Below are 21,534 nucleotides of genomic sequence, written 5' to 3' on the forward strand. Positions count from 1 at the left end.
TAGTATTGCTGTGAATTGACCAGCCATGGCAGTCTAATGCTCTTTCTTTCAGTGCAGGTGAGATGCACATGACATTCTTGAGATGAGGTGTTAGAGACAGACCAGACCTAGCAGTGCTTGCATTTTAGGACAAATAGGGCATAGCAGATATGTGTAGGCAGGGCCGCCATTAGAAATCACGGGGCCCCGTACAACAAAATTTTTGGGGCCCCCTGGGCCCCGCCCACACTGACGACCAAGCTCCGCCCCATATCCCGCCCACATCGCAGTTAAAAGACCACACAGACATCAGCGCTAAAAAAGTAACCCCCCCCCACACAAATTGTAAAAAGCTATTGATGGTCAGGGCCCCCTTATAAAAAAAATTGGGGCCCCAAAAAAAAAAAAATTAAATTTTTTTTTTTTTTTTTTTAAAAACATTGGTGGCAGGGGCCCCCTTATGAGCTAAAAAAAACTTGGGGCCCCAACAAAAAAAAATGTAAAAAAAACTAAAAAATAAACAAACATTGGTGGCAGGGGCCCCCTTATAAGTTAAAAAAAACTTGGGGCCCCAACAAAAAAAAATGTAAAAAAAAACTAAAAAATAAACAAACATTGGTGGCAGGGGCCCCCTTATAAGTTAAAAAAAACTTGGGGCCCCAACAAAAAAAAATGTAAAAAAAAACTAAAAAATAAACAAACATTGGTGGCAGGGGCCCCCTTATAAGTTAAAAACAAATTGGGGCCCCAAAAAAAAATTTGAAAAAAAATTAATTTTTTTTGAAAAAAAAAAAAAAACATTGGCGGCAGGGGCCCCCTTATAAGTTAAAAACAAATTGGGGCCCCAAAAAAAAAATTTGGAAAAAAAAAAATTTTTTTGAAAAAAAAAAAATGGTGGCAGGGGCCCCCTTACAAGTTAAAAACAAATTGGGGCCCCAAAAAAAAATTTAAAAAAAAAATAATTTTTTTTTGAAAAAAAAAAAAAAAAAAAACTGGTGGCAGGGGCCCCCTTACAAGTTAAAAAAATTTGGGGCCACCAAAAAGAAAATTAATTTTTTTTTTTAAAAAAAAAAACCAAAAAAAAACAATGGTGGCAAGGGGCCCCTTACGAGTTAAAAAAAAAATTGGGGCCCCAAAAACAAAAGTTTTAAAAAAAAGATTGGTGGCAGGGGCCTATAGAATATTAAAATAATACATTGGTGGCCAGGGGATTAAAAAAAAAAAAAACACAAACTGGTGTTCAGTAGAATTGAACTCATGGCTTCAGTACTTCAACTTCGCCTCCTTTCGTGACTTCGGGTCTTTTCACCGCTTCAGGACTTCAATTTCGGCTGTTTTCGTGACTTCGGGTCTTTGCGCTGCTTCAGGACTTCGGCTTCGGCTGTTTTCGTGACATTCGGGTCTTTTCGGCGCTTCGTGACTTCGGCTTTTTCCGTGACTTCGGGTATTTTCGGCGCATCGGCTTCGGCTTTTCGGCACTTCCGCATTCGGCACTGAAGAGGAATGACGTACGGCTCGGGCGCTCGTAAGGGGGGCCCGGATCTTCAAAAAAATGCAGCGCTGCCGGGCCCCCCTTCATGCCCGGGCCCGGTACGCTTGTCCCCCCTGTCCCCCCCTGATGGCGGCCCTGTGTGTAGGTAAAGTATTTTATTATTAGCTTTAGTTCCTCATATAATAAACGTGTTCCATTTTTGTTCAGTGCTGCTCTCTCACCAACCACACTTATATTTTTGCCCACCTTCAGGGGCAAGAAGAAGCAGCATTGCTAGTGCAGACAGCACAATTATGCTCTATGCACTAGAAGAGCTGAAATTCTAATTTAAAAACTGTAATTTCTGTTGTTAAAGTTACAAGAAGCTGCTTTTTTTTCTGCCCCTGCTAAACTGTAGGGTGCTGTTGCCTAAGGCAAGTTACTTAATTTGCCTCATGGCAGGAGCATCTCTGGGCACCACCTAAGACTTCCCATATATCAGTTTGGGAAACACGGCCTTTATTTGCTTCTCCTATAAGTTTGATATGTTGTGAATGCCAGACCCTTTCAAATAAGCAACAGTCACTTGTCTGATCAGCTCTGGGAAATATCTGTTATGTAATACAGGGAAACTCTGAAGAATACCTTTAGGGGCCCATTTACTAACAATCGAATTAAGATTTTTTTTTCACTGAATCTCGAAAAAATGTGTAGTTTTCCTATGTGATCCGTTATCCGGAAACCCGTTATCCAGAAGCTCCGCATTAAAGAAAGGCAGTCTCCAATAAACTCCATTTTATCCAAATAATCCAAATTTGTAAAAATTATTTCTGTTTTCTCTATGATAACAAAATTGTGCCTTGTACTTGATCCAAACTAAGATATAATGAATCCTTATTTGGAAGCAAAACCAGCCTATTTGGTTTATTTAATGTTTACAAGTTTTTCTAGTAGAAACAAGATCTAAATTACAGAAAGATCCGTTATCCCGAAAACCACAGGTCCCAAGCATCGGATAACAGGTCCCATACCTGTATTTCTAAAAAGCTCTAAGAATTTGAGATGTATTAAGTGTAAAAACCATGAAACCCCTTAAACATCCCCAAGTAAAAGTTGTCAAGGTCCTATAGAAGTCAATGGGAGCTATTAAGCTGGTCTTAATAGACTGCTTTAAATCAGTTTGGACTTTTAGAGATTTTAGGATTTTCTTTAATAGAAATTGTCTGAAAAACTTGAATTATAGAGCTTTTCGAGGTATTCATATTTTTTACTGCATCATCTAGTACTTTTTTATTTGCACTTGTTATATTCGGATGTTTTCATAAATTCAATGACAATCGTTTTTAGAGTTTCAGTTTAGCTATGGTTTAAAAGCTAAGATCACTAAAATCCAACCTTTAATAAATAAGTCTCTTAAAGTTGACCAATATTTGTAGTTTTTAATCAAAGCATTTTTAAAGGATGCAGCAAAAGGCAGGTGGTGCCACCAATTGAATTAGTAATGCCTGGCTTTGGAATTATACACTTTGACTTTGTATTGTACACTCTAAAAGGGACCTGTCACCCTATAAAATGGGCCATTCCTAGTAATCCATCACGGAGTATGGATTAATTTTTGCTGAAATATGTAAAAGAATGACTTTAATTTCTCAAATACATTATAAATGCTATAATTATGGTACAAAGCTAAAATGGGTGGAAGTTTTTCTGTTAGAAACATGTGATGTGGCCTCATTGTATACATGCATAAGCCATGACTCAAAGATAGAGGCTATTGACCACTATCTTAATTGGGACCCTGCCATGGAGACAAGAAGACACTCATTCTTTATAGTATTAGGTTAACTCTCAAGAAGAACTATTTTTGTTTTGAGGGGGATTTTTACCTCCAGGTGACTGGCACAGAAATGTAATAAAACTGCCCCAAATTTATGATAATATTTTTATGGAACTTTTGGAACCTAGGGTTCTCTCTCCTTTACCAACAAAGAAATCTGATGTGTTTAATTGGAGACATTATATAGACATACTGTATACATCTATATATACAGCAGATGTATGTAGATCCACTGTTGGTTATTAATCCCCATTATCATAGACCAGTGATTCTCAACAGTGGCTCATGACCAACTCCCCAAGGCCTGGGTGCTCATTTTTGTGTTGACCTGTATTGTCTTGACTTGTAGGCAAGTTTTGGAGGCATAAAGACCATGCATACTGCCAAACAGACCCATCTGTATTCTGATAGTTGGTGCTACCAAATAACCAATTACAACCCTTGTTTGGCACCTCCTATGGACTTTTTTTCATGCTTTTGTTGCTCTCCAACTTTTGTACAGTTATGGGACCTGTTATCCAGAATGCTCAGGACCTGGGGTTTTCCAGATAATGGATATTTTCCATAATTTGGATCTTCATATCTACTAGAAAATCATTTTGATATTAAATAAACCCAATAGGAAGGTTTTGCTTCCAATAAGGATTAATTATATCTTAGTTTGGATCAAGTACAAGGTGTTATTTTATTATTACAGAGAAAAAAAGGAAATCATTTCTAAAACTTTGGATAATTTGGATAAAATGGAGACGGTCTTGCCATTATTCAGAGCTTTCTGTATAACAGGTTTATATATATATATATATATATATATATATATATATATATATATATATATATATATATATATATATATATATATATATATATACTGTATATATATATACCCATATATATTTCAATGTGGACCCCTGTTAAAGATCGACTGTTGGTAGCTATTAATCTATATCATTCCACCCTGCGTAAATTGGCTTTCAAACAGTGTGCATTTACTGTTTTATCCTGGAAGATTATTTGGGCTGATCAGCGCTGGTGCAATCCCATCAGAGGTTACTCTGTCCATTTTGGACACCTACACATGCACGCAAATGATCATACAATTTGTGGGAAATCTATCAATTGTGGGGAAAATCTGTGTATCTGAGAGCACTTTCAAAGATGATGAGAACACAAAATGAAAACCTCTAGAATATACTAAGAACAGACTTGCCAATGAGAGTTAGAGAGATTGCTGCTTACATACCATTCTCTTTGACACCTTCTGAAATTTCATTCGCAAAGAATTTGAAGGACTAGAGAAAAAAAAAAACATATGTTATATGAGGAGCGAAACGTAGGGGTCAGAAAGGACTAGTAAGAGAGCAATGATTAATGATGAATGGGTTGACCTAACAGACAATTAATATTCCAAATATAAGAGAATACTGTAAGGCACAACTGTATGCTGGAGAATTAATTTACAACAGGAACACAATAAAGGTATTTTACCATGCAGAAAGCGATGTGCACATTATGGTGAATCAGACTTTAGTTACTTTAATTTGTTTTAATCAAATGTCCTTATTTCATGCAGATTTATATAAATATAAAAAAACTTGTTTGCAGAGGTTTTTACCTTTCTATTGTTCCAAATCCATTCTCTCAAGTCCTGTCTCACAAGGCAATTCACCACTAATCTGTTTAAATAGATCTGTGCTAAAACCTGAAGTCCTTGCTCTAGGTAGGATCTAACTAATAACATACACATACAGTATCTCATGTGTTTAAATGCTTGGAAATTATCTGACAAAAAATAAAAATACTATTTACAGGAGCTGATAAGAGAGTGCTGCGGGTTCTGATGTTGTTGCAGCCCAGGCAGGCACATATAAAGATAAAGGACAGATTTCACATACCAACACATGTATATAAAGAAAATAAAAAACTTTACCAAGGTAGTGCTTACTTTAATGTTATTTGCAGGTATTCTGGGAAAGAAGGCTTTTTTATTTTATATTTTTTCCTTATAAGCATTCCTTATGATTTCCTTATAAACGGAGGTTCACCCAAGGTCTTTGTAAAGGGCAAGAGGAATGATTTATATAGGTCTCTTCTCCTGTGTGACATTTTTCTAAGTATTTCTAACATAAAAATCTGATCAAATCCGACTGCCCGGATTGGACCTAAATATGGAACTTATTTATCATTAAAAAAAGTCTGAAAAAATTGAGTCGATAACTTCGGAGTTTTGCCCGAAAAGTACGATTTTTTTGTACTTTTCCACAAAACTAGGAATTTTTCAGAGATTTCTGACTTTTTGGTCCAAAATCCCAAAAATGATTGGATATCAGTACAGACAGCAGTGCAGACACTGGGACCTTCCCCATTGACTTATACAGGACCACAAGAGCTTAGAGATGCCGGATTTTCGGAGTCTGACTTTTAAGACCACCAGGCTTTAATAAATTATGAAAAATGTGTAGTTTTATTCGAATTTCAGATATTCAGAGCATAATAAATAATCCCTGAAAAGTATTTTCTGAATCCTAAAATTGTCATGATTTATTAAGAAAAAAAGGCAAGTAGGCCTTTAGGTGTAATCATCCAGGGGCCCCTAGGCAGCTACAGACACATAGAAACTACGTGTCTGTTGATACCTGTACTTCTTGCTCCCCCACCAACATCACCTGCCCACTGGATCCTAGTGGGGTGGCGGCCTCCTTCTGTTTCTCTTAATGGATCTGCAGCCCGCATACTCCAGGTTAGTGCTGCACACAAACACACTTTTTACATTACTGCGCACTTTACACAAGTTACTAGTTGCACGGCCTGCCCCCACCTAGTTCCGTTACTGCCATTTTGCCAAGCGAACACAAAATGCATTATGTGTATTGCCATTGTGAATAGCGTATTCACTAATCACACTGTGTAATACACTAATCTGAGTGGTTTTATTGGATTTTTATTGGAACTGCGCACTTTTTTGATGGTTTTTGACCCGTATATTTTCATTTGCGTGCCTTTACATATCATGGAAATCTGGATTTTTGTGCATAAAATAAATTTTTTCTCTGGTTTATATCCCTATGTCATGAAAAGTAGCAATTTTTCAATTTTTTGAGCTCTAAATCTTATTTCAGAAATTTAATTGCACAAAAACTCAGGCACAATTAAAAAGTTCAGGTTGGCCAGAAATTAACCTGAAATGAAATGTGACATTCTGCTGGCACATAAAGGGTTAAAGTACATTTCAGCCTCATTTAAAATGAATAGAATATGTCATTTTAACTTTTTTTTCTGGAAAAAAATGTGACCACTAATATCCTGTTGCATTTTTTACACAGATACACAATCATAAGATTTAAATCAGTCAGTTACCTTAATAGTAGGATATCCTGTAATTCCAAATTCATTACATGTAGCAAAGTTGGATGCCTCAGCACAGTCCAACACCCCCAGATACACCACTGGTCTCCAGTCTAGCAAATGAATACACATATACAAGTTAGTTACTCTGATATCATTCAGTTTTATGAATACAAATAGTAGTTGAATAATCTGTGTAGTTCATTTAAAGGAAAATGATAGTGACAAATATGAGGGAAAACAAGAGAGCCTTTAAATTAAAAAAAAAAAACTGTAAGTAAGTATACCAAATTAGCAAAGAAATGTGCTAAAAGAAGTCACACCAAAGCTAGGGAAAACAAGAGGGGGTGAATGAATGGATAGCCAGATCAATAACCAATTTTAAAAACAGCAATTATTCTTTTACAAAGCTTTTATAATGGTGTAATGCTTATGCTAAACTATGCCTACACACTAGGCACCATGATAAAAGGTTCAACCAATGCTTTTGGTGAGGGGCATGTTTGCTTGATTTAGGCACAACTTTTCTTGTGGAAGATTCCATCTGACAGGCTTATAGAATAGTTATGGGTTGGCCCAAAAGCTGTGGGTATACCTGCAGGTAAGGCAGGTTCAGGATGGAAAAAAAAAAAGGCCACCACATTCAATGTGGTTTTTCATTACCCAGCTGCTGCACATTTAACTTTTCTTTTTTGCACTGTAGCTGGGCTCCATATAGCTAGCTTCTTCATTGGTGGGATAGTGTTTGTGGAGCCAGCCCCATTGTGATATAATATCTGACATCAGGTAAGTAACAGGTTTGGGTCTTCAACTCCCTTCTCAATCTCAGGCTGGGGTCGATCACTGGTGCCTGGGGGGCAGAACATGCTCAGGCTGCTCTTGGCTGCTGTAGAAAAGCTAAGCTAACCGTCACCCAGAAAGTGAAAATTGGTAAGAACAAAAACTGCCATTCTGGCACTATTATAACGGCTTTTCGGCTCTGCAAGACTTAAAGAGGTTATTCACTTTCCTAACACAAGTTCAACTGTTTCAGATTGTTCACCATAAATAATGATTTTTCAAGTTATCTTCCATGTTTTACTTTTTACAATTTTCCCAAAATAGAAGGTTCTCCCTGCAGTGTTTCAGTCTGGCAATTCAGTAATCCAGGTGCAGATTCTGAACCAATAGAGTTCTGCCCCCCCGTGCCACACGGGGGCAGAAATCAGCCTGAGGAAACACCAAGGATAAATTCTATCCTACTCAGGCAGTAGACTCCACATTGTTTTGCATCCAGAACTGTTATGTTGTCTCCAGCACAAACACAGGTGGCTGATTTTGGTGAGAAAATGCAAAGTCTTGTGTTTCTTCAACAAAATCAGCTGAGTGTGTGTATGCTGGAGATGACATAACGGTTCTGGATGCAAAAAGAAGTGGAAGCTAAAATCAAGCTGCATTTATCAAGAGGCTTATTTCGGCCCCCGTGTCTCACTAGTTTGCTACATTTAGTTGATATATTGCTCGGCGGCATCTGTGGAATATTAGCAACTGTTGTATTATTGAGGCCTTCTTAAAGGGGTTGTTCACCTTCCAACACTTTTTTCAATTCTGTTTATTTCAGATTGTTCACCAGAAATAAAGACTTTTTTCAATTACTTTCTATTTTCTACTTGCAACCGTTTTTCTAATAATGAATCTAAAAGGTTAATTTTTCGCCTTCTGAAGCAGCTCTGTGAGGAGGGTTCACAAACCCTGTAAACTGTTCTAAACTGATACCTTAAAGTGATACTGACACTAAAAAACTACTTTTTAAAACATGAATGTACATTAGAAGTTACCTATAGGTCATGCAGATTGTTTTCTGCTGAGAGGTTTGTTTTTGTAAGTAATTGTTAGTTGACGTTCTTAAACCTGACAGTTTTGCCAACTTGACTGTCCCATCTCAGCCTGTCAGTTAAAGTTTATAATACTAAAGGACTCCTGCTGCACAAATATGGCGATCACAGGGAGTCAGATAGGTAATGAAAAAGCATTGGGCAAATATTTTATGGCAAAATTATAAGAAGCATATAAAGTCAATTTTATGGTAGATGTAAAAAAAAAGGTTCAATTTCTGGTGTCAGTAGCTCTTTAAGTTGATACATTTGTTATCTTTGTCCCTGCTGAGCAGAATCCCCGAGTTTCATTAAAGGCAGCTGTTAGAATTGATACAATAGTTGCTAATATTCCACAGAAGCAGGTGAGTAATGTATCAATTAAATGTAGAAAATTATAAATGTAGCAATTCAGAATCTGAATCTGGATCACTGAGCTTTAACAATAAAAGCAGAAGTATTGGCAAAAGTTAAAAGTTGTTTATTAGAACATGTATAGCCTAATGCGTTTCGTGCCAAATGGGCACTATGAGTAAGTGATAAACAATGTTTAACTTTTGCAAACATTTCTGCTACTGCTTTTCTTGTTAAGCAGGCCTCACTACATCAATTCTTTCCATTTTTGTCAAACCTTTGGATTGGAGCATATGTAGTGAGACCGCATTACATTAACCTCTGTATTTTTGTATTCATTTATACCTTTGAAGCCGACATACACCTCTCTTTTTTGTTAACCAATGTATGATTGCTGCCTGTTAATGAAACCCAGGGATTCTTCTCAGCCGGGCCAATGATAAGAAATGTATAAACTACTGTATAAATTTAGAACAGTTTAACCCCCCCCCCCCCAGAGCTGTTTCAGAAAGATGCAATAAGGGGAAAAAACTAAACTTTAAACTTCAATATTAGAAAAATCATCACAAATAGTAAATAGAAAGTAATTGAAAAATTTTATTTATGGTGAACAATCTGAAATCAACTGAACAAAAAAAAGTGTGTGGAAGGTGAACAACCCCTCTTTAAATACTTAGGGGTATATTTATCATGCTGTGTAAAAAGTGCAGTAAATCATTACCAGTGATGTTGCTCATAGCAACCAATAAAATCTTTGCTTTTGTTTTCTAAATGTTATAATCCATAATTGCTGACTGGTTACTCTGGGCAACATCACCGGTGATGCTCCAGTCCACTTTTTATACAGCATGATAAATAGGCCCCTTAAGCTGGCCATACATGCAAAAATCTAAGGTTCGTATGATTTTGGGACTTTGTGTGGATCGTCCCAACATATTTCGTACCATGGCGATTGGACGTTTAGTCAATCGGTCAGGTTAGAAGATTTCTGACGGCTTAAGATAATATCTCTGCATGTATTGCCTATCTGACGATATTAATGGGTGATTGATTGTTACTTATATTTGTTGGATATAACTTTTGTGCGATTGCTGTCTGTCAATTAATGGTCACAACGTAGCCTGATTTGTTATTTTTACTACTTTATTTAATCTGAAATGTTAGTGATAGGTTGGAAAATTGCAAAGAACGATTGTCCTTTGTACACAAGACTAAAATCTGACAACAACTTAGACACATGGAAATGGCTGTTTTTGCTTACTTTACTTTTTTCCTATTTTGTGAATGCAAAATGATTACTCAGTCCTTTCTAAGATTTTTCCTGTAGATATAAACGTCATGCTGACGCTTGTGCCTTGCACTGGATAGCTAGATAATTTCCAAGCTCAGGCTTGGTTTTGTAAGGGTGAGTAAAAAGGTCATTTTTTGTTTTACTTGGCCCCAGGTACAGTTGACACTATGGGCTGTAGCATGTTTCTGTCACCACTACACTTTTTATCAGTAGTTACTGCAGTATCAGTATGTCATAGCCCTAAACATAACATTATTAAAATTCAATTATGTTTTAAAGTTAAATACAAAAAAATGTATAAATGCATGTATAAATGTATAATTGCACCCCCGCCTAATGGTTTTAAAAATTAGTGGTGAGCACAACTTTCCCTTGTTTGTTATAAATGGAAATGGGGCAGATATCAGTGTTAGACTTCATTTGCAACCCCATACAGTTGTACCTCACTTGCTTAGTTGGCAACAATATTAACAAATATATTGTGCAAATTGGGAGCTGGCAGTTTGTTTACCTGAGCTCAGGTATTTCCTGATTGTGTCATTATAGAATTTTTTTTAAAAAAAAGGATGTCTTAATCAGACCATACACTATAAGATCAGCAAATTTTGGGAGGCCGCTAAACAAGTGGATGTTTCCCCCTATATGCTCAACTAAGGTGGCCAATATCGGGCTGAATGCGATCATTGGCCCTATGGCCAAATGATCAGATTACAAAAGCGGGAATAGGAGCCATCGGAGCGAGGACCACATATACTAGCCCATGCAGTCCTCAATCCAATGGCAAAAGCAGACCTGCCTGATCGATATCTGGACGATTTTCAGCCAGATATTGGTTGAGTGGGGCTGTTAGAGTTCCTCATATATGGATAGAAAAGCTGCTGAATTGGTATAAATGGCTCAAAATCAGCATCTTAAATAAGCCTGTATGTGACCATCTTTAGTAGATACAAGGCATATTGCAGCTCCCAGGATTGCTTGTATATCTGCTGTAAAGAAATGTGCAGTGACTCTGTACTGCAGTGCTGTCCAACTTCTGTGGTACCAAGGGACAAAATTTTACTGGCCTATGTGGTGGAGGGCCGATAATGGAAGTCAAAGTTGGCCAATCCCCCTTTTAAACCACACCCACTGTTAACCACACCCATGTTACCATAAGAACCTTTAAGATCATATCCACATTAACGGTGGTAGCACACCAAAAAACCAAATGGTTGATGCTCACTGCAGGGAAATCCCTCATCACTCATATGTGAAAAATTTGTTAAAAACATACTCTTAAATCCATATGCCTCATCCTCCCCTGTGGATAATACAGCAACCCCCCAACACATGATTAAACACCTTAGGGGCCCCTAACAACAATTTCTAAATGCTAACAAACCCCAAGAACAAACCCCCAACAGGTTTACATCCCACAGGTAGCGTAGGTTAAGCAGAGAATGGCACACACAAGCAGCACTGGGCAAGCAAAGAATGGCACACGCAGCACTGGGCAAGCAGAGAATGGCACACACAAGCAGCACTGGGCAAGCAGAGAATGGCACACACAAGCAGCACTGGGCAAGCAGAGAATGGCACACACAAGCAGCACTGGGCAAGCAGAGAATGGCACACACAAGCAGCACTGGGCAAGCAGAGAATGGCACACACAAGCAGCACTGGGCAAGCAGAGAATGGCACACACAAGCAGCACTGGGCAAGCAGAGAATGGCACACACAAGCAGCACTGGGCAAGCAGAGAATGGCACACACAAGCAGCACTGGGCAAGCAGAGAATGGCACACACAAGCAGCACTGGGAAAGCAGATAATGGCACACACAAGCAACACTGGGCAAGCAGAGAATGGCACACACAAGCAGCACTGAGTAAGCAGAGAATGGCACACACAAACAGCACTTAGTAAGCAGAGAATGGCACACACAAGTAGCACTGGGCAAGCAGAGAATGGCACACGCAAGCAGCATTGTGCAAGCAAAGAATGGCACACACAAGCAGAGAATGGCACACACAAGCAGCACTGGGCAAGCAGAGCGTGGCACACACAAGCAGCACTGGGTAAGCAGGGAATGGCACAAACAAGCAGCACTGGGCAAGCAGAAAATGGCACACATAGGGGAGAGGGAAGGCAGAACAGAGCAGGAGACATGGAAAGCTATCATTCTTATATGTACTACATACAGTGACACAGTGCTGGTGCCCTATTAGCATTTTGAATAAGGTGTAAACAGGTGAACAATGTGGCAGTTTCAGTCTGGGTCTCAGGTGTGAACAGTACAGGGTTTTAGGGGTGTGAACAATAGAGGTGTCACAAGTGTGAACAATATAGGGGATTAGTTTGAAATTGAGGTTTAAACAATGCAGGGGCCAGTTAATCTCTGTAGTGATACCTTTTAAATCTTACATATGGTAAGCAAACACAGCATGTGGGGTGCCACAGAAGGGGGGGGGGGTCGCGGGCTTCTAGTTGGACAGCCCTGTTGTACTGGAAGACAAACCCTTCTTACAAAAGATCATTCGATTGAAGTGACTTGAGATGATATGGGATGAAGAGTTGCTGTCTCAGGGATGTTATTACAATTGAGAAATAGATCTGCAAATTATATTGGTATATCTTATTACAACTGATTCAATTTGCTTTTAAAAGCATACACCTCCCAGATACAATGGTTTTATTTTTTGCTTAAAAATAGTAACAGAAAAATACATCTGCACGCATCAAAAACAAAATGTAACTGAAGAGGCAAAATATTGTTTGTTAGGGCAAGTAAACTTTGCATAATGGTTGGAAACATTAAGGGTTTTTTTTATCAAAATTCGAATGCCAAACACTTGAAAAAAAGTATAAAATCTGAATTTTTTGTGGAAAAAAAAATTAAATTTTTTGGGAAATTATTAAACTCCTAGGGTGTTAAAAGTCAGTATTAAAAAGTACTCCTACTCAGACCTACCAAGTTCATGTAGAAGTCAATCGTAGAAGTCCCGAAGATATCCTGATCTGCGCTGGGTTTCATGCAATAATCTGAAGATTTAGTTTTCAGTGTAAAATCCAAACAATTCATACGATTCACATTTTTCCTGATTTTATCTAATTTTTTCCCTACACAGGAAATTTTCGAAAAATGGATTGATAATTAAGGAAAACAAATCTGTACAAATTTGGTCTGACTATTTTACTGAAAATTATCAGTCATTTTCTGATTTTGATAAATAATACCCTAATTGTTCTGTATTGCTTGCTGTAACAATAATGTCATTAATCCACAGATTGCCGCAGCACTAGGAGGATTTACACAAATTCATAATTGGAAAACAACAAAACATGCTGGTGATATTTTGTGTCTCTGTCACATAAGTATTGCACTTAAATGAGCCAAATTTTGCCATAACTACTATTAATGACCAAATGTTATAGTCATGGTTGCTTTTGAAACACACATTTCTGACAATATGATGGAAAGGCAGTATTCTTGAGCAAATAAAATGTGCACAGACTTACAGCCTTGCCAAGAGCTTCAGAGTTGTGTCTTTCTTCAAGTGTTAACATGAATCACATTTGACGTTAAAGTTCAGAAACATTATTATCCTTTATTTATATAGTGCTGACGTGTTATGAGATGCAGAAACCTATGCAAATAAAGAAAAAAAATACAAATTTCTTGCAGGCAGTGGCTAGGTCAGAATCAAAATTCCCATTGTTGCAATGCAGCAATACTAAGCAATGAGTTAACTGTGCTGCACATCTGGAGGCTGGTGCTACATCAGAGAATGCCATAGGGGGTATATTTATCAAAAAGTGAAGTTAGAGATCGCCACAGTGAAATTCAAAATCACATAGAAATGAATGGAGAGTGGCGGAATTTAACTCTAAAGGACTGTGGCGACTTCAGTTTTTGATAAATATACCCCATAGAGTCTGCATACATAAATGGGAACAAGCAGCACTGGAGGGAAAGTGGCAAACATCCATAACTCCTGCAGAGCTCTCCTACTGAGAATATATGAGCTGGCACATTTCCCTGTGGAACGTAACACACAATGGACTTCCCACTATTCAGTGAACATGGAGCAAAACCACTAAACTGCCCAACTGACACAAATATTTACTGGGAAAATGGTTCTTTATGAGAGTAGGTTACAAAGGAACAAAATCCAACTTTATCTTCTCCTCAATTTTATTTCAACTAGAACACAGAAGCTCACTAATAAAAGCATAGCAACATTGATAGCTACGTAGCTAGAAAAACAGTTAAATATTGAACCAAAATGTTTTGTTGCTGATTTTGAATGTGTTTTATTATTTTAATTTAAATTTACCTTACTCTATAAATAAGGAAGTAAGGTTGAAATTTTTACACAGTGTATTATGTCAGTGTTCTATCATGTGTAAATGCTTCTGATGGATGATGTACTGTAATAATGAAAAAACAAAAATGATAGTAGGGCTCGTTATCCCTCTTCCCAGTAGTAGCATTTTCATATCCAGCGTCAGACTGGGGGTTCCACTGCCCACACCCCTGTGCCCCCTTACTGTACCTCTTCATGACTGGGGCAGTGGGGAGGGAGCACACTAATCTAATGCGGCCCAGTCCAACCCTGTTCATATCAGGTCAGGTCTCATTTTGAGCAATAATATTAAGTTGCTGTGGACTGAATAAAGCCGAAATAAAATGAGGAACACAACTTTGTGTAATGTACATGCAAATTTACTGCTCACTAACACTTTAATTGCCCTAGGTTTATTCCACTGATGTTTTGCTATGGGAAATACTATAATTTTATACTATTCAAAAATATTTATGTATGTGCAATCTGATTTATTTTTGTTTTACATGCATTCAGATTTATGTATTTTTAACTATAGAAAACAGAATGACCATAACCATACCCCCACTGACTGCAACTAAGGTCACTGCCTGCAGAGTCATGCCCCAGCAGAACAGGAAGGTTATAAACATTGCAGGGCTGAATCAGCAGAAATAGTAATACCCTCTAGGACGGTATTTTAAACTAGGACAAACAAATTAGAGGCCCATTTATCAAGGGTCAAATTTTGAATTTGTGTGAGTTTTTTAAAACTCCCATAAATTAGAAATTCGACCAATCGAAAATTATTATTAAAATCTAATTTGTTAAACTCAGACAAATTTAAACAATGTGAGAACTCGAATCGAATTCAAATGGAATTCGATCAAACTCGATTCGAGTTTATTCTCTGGAAAAAGTCAGGCAGGCTACAAACAAATTGATCCCTGCGCCTCTCCCATTTACTTAAACAGCAATTCGGCAGGTGTTAGGTGGCTAATAACTAGGGTCATAGTATGATAAATCTCAAAAATCTAATTCAAATTTTTAAAAAAACTCAAATCGAATTTCGATAACTTCCTAGTCAAATCTGAGTTTTGACCATAAAAAAAAAATTGAAAATTAGAATTTTCAATTCGACCCTTGATAAATCTGCCCCCTATAGACTAAACTGGTTAAAAAAAAAACGGCTAGGGTTGCCACATGTCTGGTTGAGAACAGTCCAGTTTTACATGGGCTGCCCAGTTTAAAACTGCCTGCTGAATTTTTAAATATATGAAACAAGACTCTGCCCTGATTGGCTAAATTTTGCATCAATCACAGAGCAGCGTCTAATAGTCCCAACCCTGATGTCTCTGACCTGCCAATGTCATCAGCTCCGCTTCCGTGTCAGGACCATGGAAGATGAAAAGGTGGCAATGGAAATTTAAAATCAATTCCTTTCGTTGAGCAATAATTTTCTAGAAACATCTTTGTTAGAATTAGAATTTTCAATTCGACCCTTGATAAATCTGCCCCCTATAGACTAAACTGGTTAAAAAAAACGGCTAGGGTTGCCACATGTCTGATTGAGAACAGTCCAGTTCAAAACTGCCTGCTGAAGTTTTAAAAAAATGAAACAAGACTCTCCCCTGATTGGCTAAATTTTGCATCAATCACAGAGCAGCGTATACTAGTCCCAACCCTGATGTCTCTGACTTGCCCCCTAAATGACAATGGCCTGCCAATGTCATCAGCTCCGCTTCCGTGTCAGGGCCATGGAAGATGAAAAGGTGGCAAAGGAAATTTAAAATCAATTCCTTTTGCTAAGGAATAATTTTCTAGAAACATCTTTGTAGACACAGATACCCCTTATGTAATGCAGAATCTCCAAAAGTAAATCAAAAGCAGCATTGGTAGTTTTGTGAACTTCAGCCAGTGTAAATATAACTTGGCTGGGGGCGTTTTTATCAAAGAGCTTGGTTCACCAGAGGGCACCTCCCCAGCTTAATGTTGACTTAAGGATTTGGAGTTTGCTCTATTTTCAGCCTTTGCTAAATATGCCCACTAAAAATCTAATACTAGTGCATAGAGAACTGTAAATTTCCCTCATGTGAAATGTGATAAGCTCTAATTTCAACCATAGAGTTATAACACTGTTAACCAAGAATAACTTATCTTTGTAACCACTGGTTCCACCCTTTATAAACACAAAAAAAGAAAGCAAAATAAGACCCAGCCTCTCCACCCAAGCACACATTTGATATTCATTGACCAGAAAGGCGACAAGAATCCCTTGAAGTTTCTTGAAACAGCATTTATTGTTGTAACATAAGTTACATAATATATGGATGGAAGAACAGACTATTTGCAAACCACTGTTACCACTGTTTCAATTTCTCCATTTTTGACTAATTTATGTGTATTAATACATATTAGCACCACCAACTCCATGGCATATACCTTTCAGATCTAGTTGTAGTCAGTGTTCATACCTAAAAACTAATATGACACATTACATCATAAGTAAAAGTTTCCTCTAATTCCTTGTAAGAAGTGGGCAAAGATTACCTTTTGTGCACGCCTTCAGGGCAATGGTACACCCGGAGATCAATCACCAGCTATAAATCTCTGCTTCTGCAAGTGACTAATCTCTTGTAAAAACTTTCCCAATGGCAAAAATGTGAACCGCTGGTGGTAAACCTATGTGTTGCTTTAGCCTCCCAAAATCACTTGAAGTTGCCTTAATAGGAAAAAGCAATACTTCACACTTTGCAAAACCTCTGGTGAGTCGATCTGACTAAGAATTGTGTGCACACAACACTTTCTGTGCATTACACAATTTGTTATTTGTATTGCCTACATAGATTACATCTTAGACAGAACAGTAGTTAATGCACCAATGAGCCAGAACCAAAAGGTAAGCGCCAGGGGAAATAAAAGAGCAAAGACTGCATTTGAGAAACTGTATAACTACCCCATGTTTGGGCACAGAATAATTTGAGCAAATTTATTCTGTGGGTCTGGTTCCCCTTTGAAGAGGACATTCACCTGCAGAATAGTATGTATTTTCATTTGATTCAAATGTCACCAGTGGAGATTAAAACTGACTACACTACAATGTTTTGGACGTTTGTTGTCTTTGATGGAGGAGAATTTGTACGGGCAACAAAGCATTTCGTGTGCCATCGCGCTTATTAAGACAGGTCTTGTTCTTCCGCAATCTGCACAATAAGATTTATATATCACAGGAGATTTGTATGATGGTGTTGGATCGACAGATCACATCCTACAATTTGAATGTTGTTGCAACGATCAAAATATAATATAACGAATATAAAAAGTCTATGGAATAGTTGAAATCCGCCATATGCCAATCGCCACATCATAGCCCGCCCCTAGATTTCCTCACCCCAAATGTCACTTATTCCACCCGCCCCCCTGCCACAAGTTCCAGCAACATCTGACATGAAACCTAATGGAATGTAAAGCTGCATGCTCCATTTGCATCTGACAAGATAAATTCTGATGGTGTCTAGAAGACTTTTTCTCACTGGAATACACTGACTGTCATATGAAGGTGCATAAACAAAACACAACACATTACAGCAAGGGGGGATCAGATTTTGCAGCATCCCTCAAAATTTTTTGCTGCTGCATTTTGTGGGTCAGATAAAAGTCTGATGTTGTTTAGCCCTAATCAGGATAGTTTGTAGAATGTGTTCTGCTCAAAATCCACCAGATCCCAATTTATCTTTCGGGCACTTCTGGTCTATTTAATTTGAAATGGTCTTTATCTAGAGAAAGGATATTTTCTCTTCTATTTAAACTGTACAAACTCTCATTCTGTTCTGGTTATTAGTAGATCAGGCAAAGCTTTGTTCATGGGGCAACCTTGCCAAAAGAGATGTTATACAAATAGCCAGTTGCCTGGTATGTTAGTGATGTGCGGGTCAGGAGAAATTAAACCTGCACCTGACCCTAACACACAAAATGTTGCTGTTGTAGGACCCACACCCAACCCGTTGCTGCATTTTCTCTTTTGTCACCACGGGTTTTGGGTCAGCCAGAACATAACTACTGTATGTTAAGTGAAGTGCTATAACTTTGCTCTAAAGAAAGATTATAAAACGTAATTCCAATTCATTCCAAACAGAGCTCTGATCCACTGACTAGGATCATAATTGGAGAAAGGTCTGTACTGCAATTACATTGTGATTCAGTATGTGGGCCTTGAAAGTACAGGTATAGTATTTATAATCCAGAAAAATTATCTGCTTAAAATGAACTCTATGGGAGATGGCCTTTCTGTAATTCTGAGCTTCCTAGGTAACAGGTTTCCAAATAAGGGATCCCATACCTGTATATAGTCCAGAGCATACCCCTATTTATCTACATTTACCCTACCTTCCTGTAACTGCTGAATAAACAATAAACATGAGTAACTTGTTCCATTCTACATTTGCTCTCATAGAAAGGAATACAGGTATGGGACCTGTTATCCAGAATGCTCGGGACCTGGGGTTTTCCGGATAATGGATCTTTCTGTAATTTGGATCTTCATACCTTAAGTCTACTCGAAAATCATGTAAACATTAAATAAACCCAATAGACTGGTTTTGCTTCCAATAAAGATTAATCATATCTTAGTTTGGATCAAGTACAAGTTTCTCTTTTATTATTACAGAGAAAAAGGAAATAATTTTTTAAAATTTGGATAAAAAATGGAGTCTATGGAAGACGGGCATTTCCGTAATTCGGAACTTTCTGGGTGATCCCAACATTTGACCATCGTAATAACACTCTAACAATTACTGTACATAATGGTGATAGCACTCATCATCATACAGTGACGTCTCTGCACAATAATAGATTTACATTTCTCTACCAAAAACTCTAAACCATATAACCTGTACACATTTAAGAAAAAAACACCAATTATTTGTTTTGTCTGTGTAGCTAGTCTTGACTGCTAATTTTTTTTGTTTGTTGTCGCCTGTATGCAGCCAGATGTCAGTCTACTTAGTAGTTTATCAATGCAGACCATGTACAGACAGCTGTCTTGCCCTGTATTCCAGCTGTAACATGCTCTGTGCATTTTAACATGCGCCCACAAGTAGATAAATGCGAGCCTATATGGTCTAGAAAGTAATATTGCTTCAGTAGACATACAAGTAACCATACAGGATACTAATAACATATTCTCGTTGTAACATACCCCTTTTGTATCAGTGGGGGGTGGGGATAGCAAGACCCTGATTAATAATAGTAATAAAGCTAGTAAAACAGATTAACTTTGGTGGTCCTAAAATGAGTTTTCTGTCGACACTAATTGGTATTTATGCCTCTGGCATTAGCTAGGAGTTTAGTTGCTGATGGCTGTCCAAATATTTGCAGTTGGGAGCTTACTCTTTTTATTTTGGTACTGCAATATCAACATTTTGGGGGGGAAAGTTTTTCCCCCCAAAGCGTTGATATTGTGGTAGTAAAATAAAAGTTGTAAGCTCCCCGACGGCAAATATTTGTGTGTGTGCGGATCTGTTTCCATACGTTTGCTGTTGCTAAGGGACCCGGCCGGGTCAACGGAGGGCCAGCACCACCAGTGCAGTGGAAGTAAAGGACAGGTGTGCGGTTGAATCATTACATGTCCATTTCACTGAACACAGGGCTAAGCAGTGTGCACATGCCATTAACCCTAATAACCCCTTCAGCCTTAACAGGAGTCAGTAAAGACATTTTGTGGCACCGCACACTTCTGTCCTAGACAAAAGCTTGTCACAATATTGCTTGTGTAGATCTGTGTGCATGAGCAATCATATCATGTTGTACCCTCTCACACACCCACAACACTATCTTTACACAACCCCAGGGATCTAAATGGGAACTACAAATCGCAGCATCTTGTTCTGGAAGAAAGCAGCAGCTGTGAGACTCGTGTTGTTTAACTACAACTCCCAGCATGCCCTTCCCTCGCAGCGCGGACACCCCCAGCAATTGAAAACCTAGGCTCGGGCTCACCCTTGACATCTTCGGCCAGAGAGCTCCATGTTGGTTTGAAAGCCTGGCAGTGGCCACACCAAGACGCGTAGAATTCTGTCAGCCAAAAACTGCGCGATCCCAACAAATACGTTTTGGCCTTTGCGTCAAGAACCACCACAGGCTCATCCGGGGAGTAAAGAGCAGCCTGGGAAGGGGCCACAGAGACCAACAGCAGCACCAGCGTCGCAGCACAGTCGCACAACCTGCCCAATCCCATCATCGCTAAATCCCAACTAAACCTTTGCCTGACAGGTGCAAACTCTCAGTCCGGGGGGCGGAGTCAAAGCGCTACGGCTTCGACTCCCTGAGGGCAGGCGGTGAGGAGTTTGCGTTGATGCAGTTTATTCAAAGAAAAGGTACCAGGGCCGCAAGGTGTCATTTTCAAAACCAGCCAAAGTCTGCTACAAAACTAGCCAAGAGGCACTTCGAAGGTAGCCCAAAAATAACACAATATGTGGAGTGAAAAAAAGTGTAAGCAATAAATGAATGTATATATGAAAATATGCCTTTTTTACGTTTTTCCATGAAACAAAATGGGACAGGTTCACCCGTCACCAGCGGCATGACTACAGGAGGGACCCAGGAGGTATAGGGGCTTCATAAGGCAATAATATATATATATATATACATATCATTTCAATACATATTGGTAAAACAGCTCAACCTTTAGACATTTTGGTGACCAGCAGATTTTTGCCCCAAAATTGTCTGAAATGGAGGAAAGTCACTAGGAAATGCTTAAGACAGATGGAAGACTGGGGTACAGAGTCCAAAATCTGGTAACTCCCAACTTGTACACAAGTCAGTCCCATTGCATGCTGGGTATTGTAGTCTTACATTAAACGTGGCAAATTGTAAAACAAAAATGACATTACCCAACATGCATTGGGAGACACAGGCTTGGAACATTAGGGCAAGAAAAAAAACTTTCCAAAGTAAAAACCAGCCAAGGGTCCAAAAAAGTAGCCCAAAGCCGTACCTTGACTAGTTTGTACTTTCAAAACCTGTTTGGGCTTTAAATTAGTAGCCCAATTTGGCTGGAAAACCACCAACCTGGCAACCCTGCAGAGTACTGTCCCTAAC

General features: G+C 38.4%; 1 protein-coding gene across 4 annotated transcripts in view; it reads right to left on the minus strand.

Annotated features, from left to right (window-relative positions):
- Positions 1 to 20,845, minus strand: part of qsox1.S (quiescin sulfhydryl oxidase 1 S homeolog) — a 35,988-nt gene extending 15,143 nt beyond the window's left edge. For 2 of the 4 annotated variants that reach the window (XM_041561518.1, XM_041561517.1), the window contains exon 1: positions 20,431 to 20,845. In XM_041561518.1, the coding sequence (XP_041417452.1) occupies positions 20,431 to 20,671 (241 nt within the window). In that variant the 5' untranslated portion in view covers positions 20,672 to 20,845. Of the gene's footprint in view, positions 1 to 4,530; positions 4,580 to 6,644; positions 6,746 to 20,430 lie in introns of all 4 variants that reach the window. The other 2 variants (XM_041561516.1, XM_041561515.1) reach the window with 2 other exon arrangements.
- Positions 20,846 to 21,534: the final 689 nt, after the last annotated feature.

Source organism: Xenopus laevis, chromosome 4S, assembly GCF_017654675.1.
Source record: "Xenopus laevis strain J_2021 chromosome 4S, Xenopus_laevis_v10.1, whole genome shotgun sequence".
Taxonomy (NCBI): Eukaryota; Metazoa; Chordata; class Amphibia; order Anura; family Pipidae; genus Xenopus; species Xenopus laevis.